Genomic DNA, 16723 nt, shown 5'->3' on the forward strand with positions numbered 1-16723 from the left:
ATGTGTGCTTGATTTTGTTACACTGCAGGGCCGTCGAGGTCAAATGAAGACACGGCGAGATGTGGCACTTAAAATGAGTTTATTGGAAAGGGAAAACAAGAAGGCAGGGCACATCCTTCCCATATCCCGTCTCTCCACTCTCTCTCTCTTGTTTGTTTTTATACGTCCCATCAGCCACACGGCCTTTTTTGACAGTGATTTATCGGCCGAAGAAAAGCGCCATTCTGGCCCGGTTTCGACGTTCACTTTCTCATCAGCAGCAGAGCCAGACAAGGACCGGTTTCGACATTCAGTGGCTCATCTTCTTGGTTCTTTCGGTAAAGTCACGTAGAAGGGAAATAATAAAATAATAAAAATAAAACATTATAAAATAATTCTCACGACGTTTCGGCCACAACGCAAGCAGCCGTCCTCAGGTGAAGACCAGGTCTGTCGGGGAGACAGCGTCTGAATGAAACACCACCACGCTTGGAGCGTATATTTAAGCTGGATTGAAACCCCCGCCCACTTCCTACGCATTTCACAAGTAGTACTAATCACATATCTGCATTTCCCATAAATATGCTAAATTCCTCTTGATATGCAAATTCTTTAGTCAAGGCGCCCTTCCCCCCTTCCAACCCAGCTTAAATATACGCTCCAAGCGTGGTGGTGTTTCTTTCAGACGCTGTCTCCCCGACAGACCTGTTCTTCACCTGAGGATGGCTGCTTGCGTTGTGGCCGAAACGTCGTGAGAATCGTATTTTATTATGTTTTATTTTTATTATTTTATTACTTCCCTTCTACGTGACTTTACCGAAAGAACCAAGAAGATGAATCCCTGCAGTCACGAAAGCTTTAAATCGGAAAATGCAGTGTCTCATCAGCAGCAGATTCAGGCAATGCTCGAACCAACGCTGTGGAACTACCAGATGCATATAGGCAAGAGGGTGGGGTGATGTATAACATTTCACAAGGAAAGCCGCGGCAGTGTCAATAATAATGAATGTCATTGCGTTGTTTCAGTCGAGACTTTTAACCGCGTGGTTCATGGGGCTCGCAATGAAAACACGCGCGTTTGTGAGCAGAGTCGTCCCGCCTCATTAGTCGGGACTCGCTCTGCCGCTCGGCTGAGTCTCTCTCGCGGGTGTCGCAGATCTCCTCTGTCGCTCGTGTGACTCGGTAAAGTCCCTCTGGAACATTCTTGCCGACCGCCCGCCCGCCGACACACACACGCGCGCGCACACACGCACACACACACGCACACACACACACGGACACACATACACGCAGACACACACACACACGTACGCACACACATACACACACGTACGCACACACACGCACACGCGCGCACACACACACGCACACACACACACGCACACACACGCACACACACGCACACACACGCGCGCGCGCGAACGCGTACTCACGTGTGCACGTATCTATGCACGTGCAATGCGCTCACACCCGTGCATTGCACGCATAGGGACTGACGCAAAAACTGACACACACACGGACATATGTGCAATGTACCCACGTGCACTGACACACACACACACGTGCTCCGACACACACGTATAATGCGCCCACATGCACTGACACACACACACGTGCACTGACACACACAAACACGTGTGTGTGTTTTTGTGTGCGTGTTGCAGACATCGTTATTGCCAAGAGGGACCACATTCCTGATCCCAGCGCCCTGGGAGATCCTCTGAGCCGTGGACCGGGTAACAAATAAATAAATATACACACACCCCCATCCCACTCACTCGTCACCTTCAGGATTAACCCCCCCCCCCCCCCGTGGATAGGCCGCATGCTGTCAGAGTTGCCGCGTTGCCTGACAAACAGAATCAGAATATTTATTTAGACTGCAGGAGGAATCCGATGAGCTATGAAGCTCTTATTTTTTCTCTCGCAGATGTCCAGTTAGGGCACGCGGTGAGAGCGTTACAACAACAATAGAAACACATATTTATACAGACGCACAGAGACACATAGAGACCCACAGAGACCCTTACTCCATAGAGACCCATAGACCTACAGAGAAGCATCGTAAAACTAAACTTTTATTTTTTATTTTACCGAGTAAGGCTTCACTGAGCTATTACCTTACTTGTCAGAAGTGACCTGGCCACAAATGGGGGCTCAATGAAGAGGCTTATCGGGTGGAAATTTATATCAGCCAAATTATCTAAACACATATTTCTACAGACGCACAGAGACTCATAGAAACCCACAGAGACCCTTACTCATAGAGACCCATAGACCCACAGCAATGTATAGCAGCCAAATATTGTAATTCATCTAAAATATATATTTTTTGGTTCCATTATATGTCTGAGTAATAATGCTATTATTAGAATTACTTATTTGTCCAGGATAGCGGCACTGAGTCATGGGACTCTCCTTACGAGGGGCCCTGCTGTCACACTCGGTTTTTATTTCAAAGATTTTTTCATCCAATTATCGACGAGCTGTTCGTTATACACGTGGGGAGGAAAGCGGAGCACCTGGAGGACACCCACACCATGCGCAAGGGAGCAACGCTCTATCCCCCTACAGATGGATTAAACCTACCCCTCTCCATATCCATCTCTATCCATCTCTCTCTCTCTTTCTCATTCCCTCCGTGTGCGTCTGTGTATCATCCAGTAGATGCCCGCTACCAGCACTTGCCCCAACAGTCTGTTATGCCTATAACGGCAATCGTTGTCATCCAGCGGTGGATGACACACGCACAGTGGTTAGCGCACTGCGCTCCGAGCCCGACTCCCGCTCACCGCCACCAACGCCAGTGGCAGCGATTAAATTATTATAAATTATCTAAAACCGGTCCTTGGCTTTCCCCGAGGTCAACTCGGCCTCAAATGAGCAACCGGTGCCGCGTGTGTGAACATCGCCACGCGGTCGCCCCCCACCCGACCTCCCTCGTGCCCCGCGCTCAACCAGCACTCACTGGCCCCAGACGGGTCCTTCGGCGGCAACGCGGGTCACCTCTGCCGCTTGCTCCGGCAGGAGGGGAGGACGCGCTGCAGCACTGGCTCTTCACGTCGTGCGGAGCGAGCGGGGCGCGCGGCCCCACGCAGGCGCAGTGCAACAACGCCTACCGCAACAAGAACCATAGCGTGCTGGTGGGGGGGGCTCGCCTGCGCGGGGTGCAGGCCTGGCGCGTGCCCTCCACAAAGAAGTACCAGTACGTGGCACAGTCACGCGTGCTGCTGGTGGTTGTCACAGTGGTTGTGGTGGTGGTGGTGACCGTGGTCACAGTGGTGGTGGTGGTGGTGGCCGTGGTCACAGTGGTCGTGGAGGTTGTCGTGGTGGTGGTGATCATGATTGTGGTGGTGGTGGTTATGATGTTGGTGGTCATGATGGTGGTGGTCATGGTGGTGGTGGTCACGGTGGTGGTGGTCACGGTGGTGGTGGTGGTGGTGGTCATCGTGGTGGTGGTCATGGTGGTGGTGGTCACGGTGGTGGTGTTGGTCGTGGTGGTGGTGATCATTCTGGGTCTGTCCCGAGACCTCCTGTCAGCAGAGAGCCTTCAACACTTCACGTGTCCTCAAAGTGCACCTAGCCTGGCACAGACGCCGTGGTGACGTCACCGTCACTTGGTGGCGAATGGCGGCTGTGTTGGTATTGGTGGTGATCGTGTTGGCGGTGGTAGTTATGGTGATCCTATGTATGTTGAACTTCTTTCACACCGTGCATAGCCAACGTGTGCTTATGTGGAGAGCGGTGGCAGAGCGGTTAGCGCGCTGCGCTACGAACCCGGCGACATGAAATTGATTCCCGCTCACAACCACCAACGCCAGTGACAATTGTGTGAACCTGTTCTGGGTCCTTCCCTGCGTCAGCTCAGCCTAAGATGAGTACCTAGTGAGGTGAGTACATATTGCCACTGGGGAGACAAAGGTGGTCGGGCGTGGTGTTGGCCAACTACCCCCCCCTCTTCATAGGTTCATAGGTGCTACTCGCTACCAGCACAATCCATAACATTCTGTTAAGGCTATAATTGGGATCTTTGTTTTTAGTGGTGAGAATAGTGGCGCGACTGGTAAGTTGGAAGCAGTCGCCCTCCAGCACAAACGGAGGGCAGAGGAGCGACGCTCACAACCACCAGCGGAGCGTCGGGCGACTAAAACGCAGCGAGATGGCGCAGTAGGGAGCACGGGTGGTGCATCTGTCAGCCGTCTCAGTCAGTCGACCCGCGGCACCTGGATCCTGCCCCGTGACCTCCTGCCAGCAGCGAGCCTTCAACATTTCACAGTGGCCTCAGTGTGCACCTAGCCTGGCATAAGCGCCGTGGTGACATCGCCGCCACTTTCGTGGCGAACGGCCATTGTCGGTGAGAGTGAAACATCCGAACCAAGGGTTTGCGCCGATCGGGACGGAAATACCCCGGGACAGTCGTGGTTGTGGCCCGATAGTGGTCACGTGTCGTCTCTAGACGTAGTTCGCAATCGGGCGTCCGGCAATTGCCCGAACCCTGCAGAGTCCTCTACCCATGCAAGTTTAGTCGCTCAATTCATTTTAAAATTAAAAACAACAACATTCACGCGGGAGGAAAGGTCTCCCGTCAGACCAAGGCCCTCTCTCTGGCTAAGACGCAGAGTGGCCGAGGCACCCCGTGTAATAGCCGATCGTCTGCGACAGCTGCGGTGGTCAATTCAAGGAAGCGACAACACGAGACGAATAAATGATTGGGGGTGTGGGGAAGGGTGGGGTGTGTAGGGGTGGGTGGGTGTGGGATTCCCATCCCCACGAAGCCGATCAATGACATTCAGAGATCGCGGGCATCGTCACATCACCCAGCAGCCGCGTACGTTGGTGTGTCCGGGGAAATCTTCACCGGTTAATGACACCAGGAGATATGTAGCAATATTTATTTAGCGATTTATTTTCTTATATTTTTTTACAAAAAAACGTCATCTGTCACCTTTTTCTTTCTCACCAATTATATTCCGGTTGTTGCTATCGGTGTCATGTTTCCAAGATAAGGAAAAAATAAACGAAATATTTCCTTTGGGTACTCTTGCAGGCAGAGGTGCATCACCCCCGTGTCAGAGAGCGGCACCCAGAGGTTGACATTGCAGAGCTACTTCTGAGGTCACCTCGATAAGGCCCCTTTCTCCGCACTTGGGGCCCAACGCATCCCTGCCCTGCTGAGAGTCTCCGTCATTCGGCAATTTGGCCAACATCGGGCTTTTTTATTGTTATTATTCATGCAGCTGGAATTGTGCGAAATTCAGTGACCAGGCTGAGACCATCAGCTCTCTACACTTTATGGTTTAATCACAACTTTGTCGGTCTACGTGTGAGTCTATGCGGTCGCTAAGTTTTTCGATGGGTCGAAAACAAGTCTTTGGGTCTCCGGGTGAGTATATGGGTCTCTAAGTGGCTCTGCGGCTCTCTGTCGAGTCCATGACTCTCCAGGTTTGTTTCCCTATGGGTCTAAAAGAGACCTATGGGTCTCTGTCCAAGTCATCAGTGACCGAGTTAAAACCATCAACTCACTGCACTTCTAATCACCGGTGGCTAAACCCCAGACTCCAACTCAGCTCTCTCCGCATCTCTGAACCACCTGGCCGCTTGAACTCCTGAAAAAGCTCCCGGCACGCGGGGTGAAACGTTGGACTTCACATTGAACGACCGGCAAGTGCCCTACCCGAGGAACGCCACGGACAGCACTGCGCTTGGGGCTACGCTGACACTTTAAATTAGATGCGTATCGACGATGTCTGAGTTGCAGGGATCGTGTGGATTTGTCAGGATATCATTTTCAGATGAATGTGGATTCGCGGATTCGATGTGCTGCTACCCTTTTCTGCCCAATTTTCACCTCACCAGGGCGCTTATGAATAATCACATTTGTTCGTGTGCAAGTCCCCCTGTACGCGTACAGGTACTCTGTCAATCCACTGCTGGATGAGCGTCTCACGTCTGTGCAGTTGGCGGGGTGGTTATTTGACCATACTTCACCACGCTGGTCGCCAGGGCGTGTAGCGTAAGACGTCGCACGCGGTGGTGGTCACAGTAGTGGTGGTCTTGGTGGTGGTGGTCATGGTGGTGTTGGTCGTGGTGGTGGTGATCATTCTGGGTCTGTCCCGAGACCTCCTGTCAGCAGCGAGCCTTCAACACTTCACGTGTCCTCAAAGTGCACCTAGCCTGGCACAGACGCCGTGGTGACGTCACCGTCACTTGGTGGCGAATGGCGGCTGTGTTGGTATTGGTGGTGATCGTGTTGGCGGTGGTAGTTATGGTGATCCTATGTATGTTGAACTTCTTTCACACCGTGCACAGCCAACGTGTGCTTATGTGGAGAGCGGTGACCGCGTCGTTAGCCCCTGGCCCTGCTGGGCCCCAGACCAGATTCAGCGCTTGTTGCAGCAGAAGAGGTTCGCGGTTCGAATCCAGCAGGCCACCCTGGTTTATCACTGCCGTGGGACAGCGTGTGAAAAAGAGCTTCATGGCTCATCGGATTCCTCCAGGATAAATACAGATTCTTATTCTGTGTCAACGGTTGAGAGCCAGGGTCACGGGACTTCCTCAACGCAAGTACCAAATGTACTCAAGTAGTCCGGTACCACTGCCCCCCACGTCCCCTCGCTCCCCCCCCCCGCCCCGTCACCCCCATCCCCTCCCTTGCCCCCCAGCCCACAATTGGTAAGTTTCCAGTTGTAGCTGTGGGGGTTATCGTGTTTACAGGGAGCGGTAGCCTAGCGGTTAGCGCTACGCTGCGCTACGAACCCGGCATCCTGAGTTCAATTCCCACTCACGGCCAACACCAACACCTGTGGCGAATATCTCAACCGGTGTCTGGGCGTCCCCTAGGTCGACTGAGCCGCAAATGAGTGCCTGGTTCAGTGTGTTCAAAACATCGCCTCGTGTGCCGCGCCGGCCTTCATAGCCGTTGCTCGATAATAGCATTTGCCCCAACAGTCTGTTAAGGCTACGCGGGGGATTCTTTGTCTTGAGAAGCTCGCCGCCCGCTCTCCCAGGATCTCCGCGTACGGCGCGGCGGGCGGCAGCGGCGGCAAGAACAGCAACCAGCGGTCGCACGGCGTCTTCATCGCGGCCATCTTCACGCTCTACCAGGACGAGGTGCTGCACCTCCTCGTGGGCCAGCAGGGCGAGGACGCCTGCCCCTCGGTGAGTTGAGCCCCCCCCCCCATCTCGCGGGACCCCACCCCCACCACCCCCCATCCCCCCGCCCCCACCACCCCCCCATCCCCCCGCCCCCACCACCCCCCACCCCCCCCACTCACCATCCCCCCCACCCCCCATCTCGCGGGACCCCACCCCCACCACCCCCCACCACCTTCCACCCCCACCACCCCCCACCCCACCACCTCCCATCCTTCCCGCCCCCTCACAGTTCCTATGATCACTGTTCACAGTTCCTATGACCACTGTTTCATTGCTTTTATGGCTTTATTTTGGTGATTTTTGAAACGTTTTTCGGTTTGGCCATGTTTGTTTGTTGTAGTACAGAGTTAGACTGATGGCCTTAATCTAAGTTATCTTGTGGTTGTTGTTGTTTGACTTGCATCCCACTGGGATGTTTGCACAGCGTTGGTGTACGGTGCTTTTTCTGCAATATTTTGCTGTCTTTTCTTGGATTTTCTGTTTGCACATAGTCACTTTAAGATGTTTTCTTGTTCATGTTTTTGTTTTTTTTGCTTGTTGCGGTTGCACCCGATTCAAGAGCCGAATGGCTCACAGGGCTATAACTAATACATGAAACTTGAAAACTCTTGCTCCGGGAACGTGGAGCGCGCGGCTCGCCGACGTAGAACGACGCGGCGATTGGACGCAGGTCGTTCCGCTTGCAGCTGCGTCGAGCATCGTCACAAGCCGAGAGTTCGATTCCCGGTCGTGCACGGCTAACGTCAGTGGCGCGCGGTCTCGGCGCCGGTCCTGTGCTACCACCCCCTGGACCAACCTCCCTTACAATGACGGTCGCCGCATCGCGCGCGCGTTCAGATGCCCTCCTGCGGCCGTCTGGATCGATCTTCATTCCGATGTTAGGAAGCCACTGGACCCATCCACCTTCACATCATGTCGATTGAAAACTCTTCTCTTTAGAACTGCCGTCTGTGTTCAGTTTGTTGTCCTTCCCCCGCACCTCCGATAAGCACGGTTGGCTACGTACGGTGTGAAAGAAGTGCAGCATGAACACGAATATACGCGGTTGAGCAACGCATGCACAGTGCGGGGAAGGCCTTCATTCAGCAGTGGATTAACTGTGCTATGGATTATAAATGATTATTATTACATTTTGCCCGCTGAGTCTCAGAAGTTATCCAGAGATAAATCCATCTGACCACAGGGAGAAAGGGACTTGGAAACTCTAAATATACAAGCAGGCATCAGGGTCTGGATCGAACCCACGACCTCCTGTATACCAGGCGAGGTAGTTAACATCTCCTAGCCACCGTGGCACCTCCAAAGATCTTCACCGTCTAAAGTTGCTCGTTCTGCCTAAAGAAGTTGCTCGCCCTGTCTGAAGCTGCTCGCCCTGTCTGAAGCTGCTCGTCCTGTCTGAAGCTGCTCGTCCTGTCTGAAGCTGCTCGTCCTGTCTGAAGTTGCTCGCCCTGTCTGAAGCTGCTCGCCCTGTCGTGCCGCTCTAGACGGTCGAGGACATCCAGGAGATCTGCCTCGGGGAGTCCGATCGCATCGAGGAGGAACATCGCACCAACGGCAGCGTCAGCTGGTGGGCGGGAGGCGGCGGCGGGGGCGGCGGAGCCACTTTCGTCTTCCGGGTTCGCCCCCCCCAACCACCCCCCCACTCCCCACCCCGACCCCCACCCCCCACCCCCCCTTCAGCCATCCCGCTAGAAAGTATCGTAAAATATCTCCACGAATGACGTGGCATTGGGAGACCTTTGTAGACCTACCATTGCCCGCAGACCCACGTTGCCCACACACTGACATTGCCCATTGAATTTCGATTTAAAGCTTTCGTGACTGCAGGGATTCATCTTCTTGGTTCTTTCGGTAAAGTCACGTAGAAGGAAAATAGTAAAATAATAATAAAACATAATAAAATTCTCAGGACGGCTGCTTGCGTTGTGGCTGAAACGTCGTGGGAATTTAATGTTTTATTTTTATTATTTTATTATTTCTCTTCTACGTGACTTTACCGAAAGAACCAAGAAGATTGCCCATAGACTTACAATGCCCAATGACTGACATTGCCTTTAGACATGCATTGCCCCGATACGCACATTGCCCATAGATTCACATCGCCCATTTCACATCATATCTCCTTGCCTATGTATATGCTAATACAATAGTGATTCTAGATCTATCTTGATTTGAAGCTTTCGTGACCGCAGGACTCCATACTCTTTGGTTCTTTCGGTAAAGTCACGTAGGTAGAAAAATAACGAATAGAAATCACGACGTTTCGATCGCAACACAAGCAATCGTCTTCAGGTGAAAAAAACTACAGCAGGCGGACTGCTGAGGCAGGAATAAATATAACGAGAGAGCTACTGCAGCCAGAGGTTATATAGGTTTGTAGTAGGGGCAACCCAAGGGTAAGTGGGCGGGGCTAGAGATAGAATTTGCAAGTCAATGTAAGATCGCAGAGCTCGGCAAACCTCGGCTAATCCGAGGGGGGGAGGAAGGGGGGGGGGCTGCCGTAACGGGCGAGAGGGGGGTAGCCCCGCCCACTTACCCTTGGGTTGTACCCACCTCAAACCTCTATAACCTCTGGCTGCAGTAAATATCGCTGCATTTCTTCCTGTATCTTTTCACCTGAAGACGATTGCTTGTGTTGCGATCGAAACATCGTGATTTTTATTTTATTTTATTATTTTTCTATCCACGTGACTTTAGCGTAAGAACCAGAGAGTATGATTCTCGATCTGTTTAATGTTCCTGTTACTTCATTTTGTAATTGTGCTCTGTTCGGTCCATAAATATCTCCGGTTTGACTTGGGCTCAAGGCAAGTTGTTATTATGAACGTTGATCGACGTTTGTGCAACATCTTGCATTTCTCGTCCAACGCAGTTGCTTTTGTGCCGATTCTTATTTGCATCATCGCTGAAAGTCTTTGTCCTATTTTTATTTGGTCACTATGGCAAATGAACCTCACATCCTGGTTGAACAACACGAACTTGAGACTTGAACCTTAGCCCACCCCCCCGCCCCCTGCCCCCTCGTCTCCCCCCCCCCCCCCAGATGCAAGAGGGAGTCCCAGTGCCGCTGTTGGTTGCGGCTGGCGGAGGAGGCAACGCGTACCTGGGCAACCGCGAGGGCGCCGTCGAGGAACGCTACGAGCGAGACCCATCCGTGCGGCCAGCCAGCGGGCACACGGGGGCGGCCGGTGACTCCCCTTACCTCTCCCCCTACAACGCCCCCTCCCCCCCCCCCCGCCCCGCCCTCTTGCCCCCAAAGGCTGAGTCGCACTTTGTAAGTTTGGAAAAAAATGGGTAGCACATGGGTTTTGTTGCTATAGGTGGATCACCCTGTGCAGTGGTCGTCAATTTAGCAGCGAGTGTGACAACCGCTTGGACATAGCGAGCCACGACTTTGGTTACACTTCACTGCGGGCGAGTGAGTGAGTGGGTGAGAGATCGAGTAGGTGAGTGGGTGAGTTAGTGGGGAGTGAGTGAGAGAGCGAGTGGGCAAGTGAGTGAGAGACCAATTGGACGAGTGAGAGAGTGAGCAGGCGAGCGAGTGGACGAGTGAGAGAGCGAGCACGTGAGTGATTGAGTGAGAGGCTAAGAGAGTGACCAGGCGAGCGTGAGTGAGCCGGTGGGCAGGCAGGCGAGGGAGCGAGCGAGTGCCTCATACAGGTGTCACCGTGATCTGCATTTAAATGGACGAATGGCTCTGCTGACACAATTTCGTGCAGGTGGAAGCGTCTCACTTCGGGAGGGGAGGGGGTGGTGGATAAACAAGGGGGAGTGTGTACAGAAGCTTCTTGTATACGTCTGTGAATACATCAGAAGATCAGGCAAGAAATGATTTAGTGTATGAGAGAATGAGACAGAGGATGAATCGGTGAATGAGTCTGTGAATGAATCATATTATGAATCGGCGAATGAGTTGGTGAACCGTCATCTCCAGACCTATTGCTGTCCACTTCAGCACCACCACCATCGCTACCCCGCCTTGTTGCTGTCGACTTCAGCACCACCACCATCGCTACCCAGCCTTGTTGCTGTCGACTTCAGCACCACCACCATCGCTACCCCGCCTTGTTGCTGTCGACTTCAGCACCACCACCATCGCTACCCAGCCTTGTTGCTGTCCACTTCAGCACCACCACCATCGCTACCCCGCCTTGTTGCTGTCGACTTCAGCACCACCACCATCGCTACCCCGCCTTGTTGCTGTTCACTTCAGCACCACCAACATCGCTACCCAGCCTTGTCGCTGTCCACTTCACCACCAGCACTATCCTCCCTATCCTTGTCGCTGTCCACTTCAGCACCACCAACATCGCTACCCAGCCTTGTTGCTGTCCACTTCAGCACCACCAACATCGCTACCCAGCCTTGTCGCTGTCCACTTCACCACCAGCACTATCCTCCCTATCCTTGTCGCTGTCCACTTCAGCACCACCAACATCGCTACCCAGCCTTGTTGCTGTCCACTTCAGCACCACCAACATCGCTACCCAGCCTTGTTACTCTACACTCACACCTCCCTCCTTAAGTCCCATGGCGCTGTAATCCCACGTTAATGTGTTCCGTTGTCAGTGATTGTTTGCCTTATCAGCAGGTTGCACGCCGCTGCTCACGCAATTCATCTATAAGCGTTCATTTGGTGATTCATTTATTTACTCATTCATTGCTGGGAAACGGAGCAATCTGATTCCATTAATTAATTTGGTCATATATTTACGAGTGGCGGCTGTTGTTGCGTTTGCCCGATGACGATATATCTATGCACAATTGACCAAAGTGGTGGCAGCGGTGGCGACGACACTCACGCCTCACAGTGAGTAGGCCCTTGGTTTGATATTCGTGTGGGACGCCATTCTCTTGACTCGGACCCGGTGATTCATTGAAGGTGGGGGGGGGGGTGGGGAGCGAGATTGGGGGTGAGGGGGGGCAGTAAGGGGGGGTGGGGGAACACCTGCTGTTCAAACGGGCGCTCGCTGATTGCGTTACGCACGGACCGAGCGTTTCAATTGACAATGGACGAATGTTTTTTTTAATTTCCCCAGATCGAGTTGTCCTTTTGTTTGTGCCCATGGCACACTCGCAGCTGAAATGCCATCCCCCGCTTATTCCACTTCATACCTAACCTCAGAGTCAACGCCCCGTGATCGTCTTATTGACGGGATGCAAATGTCTCATAGTGTTTATATTGATGGGATGCCAATACTGCATCGCATACTGTTGATATTGATGGAATTGATGGAATTCTCCCATACTTTTCATATTTATGGCAATATCCCATGTTGTTCATATTAATATGGTGGCTATATCCAATGGTACTCATCCATGGTATGGCACTCACCCATAAGACAGTATTCATATTAATGGGATGAACTGATGGGCGAGTATTTATACGTGTGTGTACATGCCTATATGAATGCATGTGTGTGTGTGTGGTGGGGGGGGGAGCGGTAGTGTAGCGGTTAGCAGCCTGCGCTATTACAACCTGGCGACCCGAGTTCGATTCCCGCTCACAGCCAACACGGCCAACACCAGTTACGATTATCTGAATCGGTCCTGGGCCTCCCCTAGGTCGACTCAGCCTTAAATGAGTACCTGGTGCGGTGTGTAAACATCGCCACTAGGGAGACAAAGGCGGTCGGGCGTGGTGCTGGCCACCCACCCCCTCGTGTACCGTTCCGGCCTTCATAGGTGCTCGCTAACAGCACTTGCCCCTACAGTCTGTTCAGGCTATACGGGGGATCTTTGTCTTTGTTTGCAACGGCAAGATCACATGGAGCTTGGGTATCGGTTAGCTGCAGGATGCTGGTATGACGACGTTATACTAGGTACTGGTAGGGACTGGTATGATGATGATGTTGTTGTTGTTGTACTTGGTAGTGGTAGGGACTGGTATGATGATGATGTTGTTGTTGTGTCGTTCCTTTTTTATACCGTTGTTGCTGTCATTGTTGTAATCGTTGTTGCTGTTGGACGGTCATTGTTTTTTTATTGCTGTTGTTTATTAAATGTTGTCGTGGTTGTCGCTATTGTTTTAACCATTCCAGCAGCAATAGCTAAAGTACTGCTGCCAATAGTAACATAAGGGATGTATATTCTTGGTTCTTTCGGTAAAGTCACGTAGAAGGGAAATAATAAAATGATACAAATATAAAACAATAAAAACTACACCCCAACCCCCACTCATCCCCACCCATACTACACCTCAACCCCCCCACTCATCTCCACCCTACACCCTAACCCCCCACTCATCCCCACCCATACTACACCTCAACCCCCCCCCCCACTCATCTCCACCCATACTACAACCCAACCCCCCACTCATCCACACCCTACACCCCAACCCCCCACTCATCCACACCCACCCTACACCCCAACCCCACACTCATCCCCACACTACAATTTAATTATTTCCCTTCTACGTGACTTTACCGAAAGAACCAAGAATATGAATCCCTGCAGTCACGAAAGCTTTAAATCAAAATATAAGGGATGTAGTTGTAATGATAACGGTTATTGTTGTTGTTGTTGATGTTCTAGTTGTTGTTGTTGTTGTTTGCGCAGGAGGGGGCGGGGGCTGGAACGACACGGCAGTTGCTCCCCACTCGGGCCGCTCGCTCGTGGAGGGGGCCGCGGGGGGCTCCGGCTGCGCCCAGGCCACGAGGGCCTGGGGGTGGGCGACCTCTGGCGGGTTCGGTGGGGGCGGGGGAGCCTGCACCTCCGGGGGGGGTGGCGGAGGATACATTGGTACGGTGGGTAGGGGGGGGCGGTGTGGTAGCTAAGACTATGAGAGGTCTTACTCTAAGGTTTTTTTCGGTAAAGTCACGTAGGTAAAAAATAAAATTCAATGTACATTTTTTATTTTTTACCTACGTGACTTTACCAAAAAAACCTACGAGTATGAATCCTTGCAGTCACGAAAGCTTCAAATCTATGAGAGGTCTCACATCGTCCAAGTCAGGGGTCGGCAATCAAAACAACGAGGGCCATAATACGGGGAGGGCGGTTTGGGGCGGGGGTGGTTAGATCGCGTAAATATATAAATGTGTCGTTAAACCCGCCACCACCACCCGACACGGCCAATTAGTAAGGTTTGTCACGTGAACAGAACGTGGCAATTCGTCACTAGTACAGCAACACCGGTTGTGTGTTGGAGAGTAGATCCACAACATTTACAGTCTGAGTGTACGACGTTTCGCCAGCAATTACAACCGGCATCATCAGGCGGCAGACAGATTTGTGGAGAAATCCTCCTGTTTCGTCCCTTAAATAGAGGGGGGTAGATGTGATGGCGTCACTTGTTTGGAGACATTATTTTGTTTAAAATTCGGTAAAAACAACAACCAATATTTTAATAGCCCCGCAATGCACGTGGTGAATACGAGACGGACCTCCACGAATGACATCACGGCCCGAGTCCTCAATGAACCGCATGCGGAAATCAAAATAAACAAGAAGGGCCATTTTTTTAATAAAAAATCGAATTTCAAGAGCAGCACCACAATCCTTGAAGAGGTGAACGCAGCTCCGGTACCGAAGGTTGTCGCCCCCTCGTCGAAGTCATCTCACAAAGGCGGCCGGGCGCGGTGCGGTGCTGGCCAGCCCACCCCCCTCGTGCACCATGCCGGCCTTCGTAGGAGCTTCTGCTACTCGCTGACAGCACTTGCCCCGGGTTTCAAGAAGGCGACGTGAAACTTGCGAGCGGCAGTGTAGCGGTTGGCGCGCCAAACTACGAGTCCGGCGACCCGAGTTCGATTCGCGCTCACGGCCAACACCGGTGACGATTACCTGAACCGGTCACGGGCCTCCCCTAGGTCGACTCAACCTTCGATTGGCACGGTGGGCTATGTACGATGCGCAAGAAGTTAAACATACGTACAAATGATGCGGTGTGTGAACATCGTCACTGGGGCGGCAAAGGTGTGGTGCTGGCCACCCACCCCACGTGTGATGCGTCGGCCTTGATAGGTGTTCGCTGACATCACTTGCCCTTAACAGACTGTTGTATTCTTTGGTTTTTTCGGTAAAGTCACGTATAAAAATAAAATAATAAATTAAATAATAGCATACGACGTTTCGATTGCAACACAAGCAATCATTATACCTGATGATGATTGCTTGTGTTGCAATCGAAACGTCGTATGCTATTATTTAATTTATTATTTTATTTTTATACGTGACTTTACCGAAAAAAACAAAGAATAATTCCTGCAGTCACGAAAGCTCCAAAATTAAGATTAGACTGTTGTATGTCCGTATGTTGCATTTCTTTCGCACCGTGCGTAGCGGCCAACCGTGCTGATCGGAGGGGCGGGGGAAGGACAACAAACTAAACACAAAAAGCAGTTTCGATTTATAGCTTTCGTGACTGCAGGGATTCATCTTCTTGGTTCTTTCGCTAAAGTCACGTAGAAGGGAAATAATAAAATAATAAAAATAAAACATTATTAAATACAATTCTCACGACGTTTCGGCCACAACGCAAGCAGCCGTCCTCAGGTGAAGAACAGGGCTGTCGGAAAGACAGCTGCTTGCGTTGTGGCCGACAGCCCTGTTCTTCACCTGAGGACGGCTGCTTGCATTGTGGCCGAAACGTCGTGAGAATTGTATTTTATTATGTTTTATTTGTATTATTTTATTATTTCCCTTCTACGTGACTTTACCGAAAGAACTAAGAAGACAAAAAGCAGTCCTGAAGAAACGAGTTTTCAATCTCCGGGTGCTCCGGAGTTTTCCTGCACATTTAGAAACATTCGTTGAGACTGTTTAGATTTTTGATGATGAGCCGCTTTGTTGAGCTATCATTTGTGGCCGGGTCGCTTTTGAACCACAGGATGGGGACGGTTTCGTGATATTTGCACGCGGTTGGGTGACTTGTTTAAACCTGTTGTTGTACTTTGCACTCCGAGCGCGTTTCTTGTTCTGTTTACTCCGGTAACGTTCTTACCCCGTGCCCCGACGGGACATCTGCGTAAAAAAAGCTTTATAGCTCATCGGATTCCTCCAGTACAAATGAACATTCTGATTAAAAGTGCCATAGCTCCCAGTGTCTTCCTAACGCACGGGGGGATCTTTGTCTTCTGTGTGTGCAGGTGGGGATGCAGACGCTGGGAATGGGATGTTTTCAGACGGACAGGATGGCGTGTCGTTCGTCAGCTCGCTGGGCGAACTCTACACATTCCCCCTGGCCGGTGAGAGACGGACGATCAACAACAACAACAACATCGTCAACAACAACAACATCGTCAACAGCAACAACAACATTAGTATCCACGACAACCACGAAAACAGTCCCAACACCGCAATGCCACCATGAACCACATCAACGACAACATCGTCAACAACAACAGCATCGTCATTATCCACAACAACCACGACAACAATCCTTACACCGCAACGCCACCATCAACCACATCAACAACAACACCGTCAACAACAACAACAACGTCGCCGCAAGCAAGAGAGAGAGAACGCGAGCGAGCGGTTGAGGTAGCGGTGAGCGACGAGCGACTGTGCGGTAGTTGTGGTGGTTGTGGTGATTGTGGTGGTTGTGGTGGTGGTTGTGGTGGTTGTGGTAATTGTGGTTGTGGTGGTT

At 51.7% G+C, this 16723-nt stretch overlaps 1 protein-coding gene across 3 annotated transcripts in view; it reads left to right on the forward strand.

Annotated features, from left to right (window-relative positions):
* LOC133361896 (leukocyte tyrosine kinase receptor-like) overlaps positions 1-16723 on the forward strand; it is a 77345-nt gene that overhangs the window by 32846 nt on the left and 27776 nt on the right. For all 3 annotated transcript variants that reach the window (XM_061580877.1, XM_061580888.1, XM_061580884.1), the window contains 7 exons: positions 1644-1715; positions 3007-3184; positions 6987-7137; positions 8619-8750; positions 10178-10322; positions 13693-13875; positions 16221-16319. In XM_061580877.1, the coding sequence (XP_061436861.1) occupies positions 1644-1715; positions 3007-3184; positions 6987-7137; positions 8619-8750; positions 10178-10322; positions 13693-13875; positions 16221-16319 (960 nt within the window). The remainder of the gene's footprint in view (positions 1-1643; positions 1716-3006; positions 3185-6986; positions 7138-8618; positions 8751-10177; positions 10323-13692; positions 13876-16220; positions 16320-16723) is intronic.

The sequence above is a fragment of the Lethenteron reissneri genome, chromosome 8 (genome assembly GCF_015708825.2).
Source record: "Lethenteron reissneri isolate LAM-NWPU_2019-01 chromosome 8, ASM1570882v1, whole genome shotgun sequence".
Classification (NCBI taxonomy): Eukaryota; Metazoa; Chordata; class Hyperoartia; order Petromyzontiformes; family Petromyzontidae; genus Lethenteron; species Lethenteron reissneri.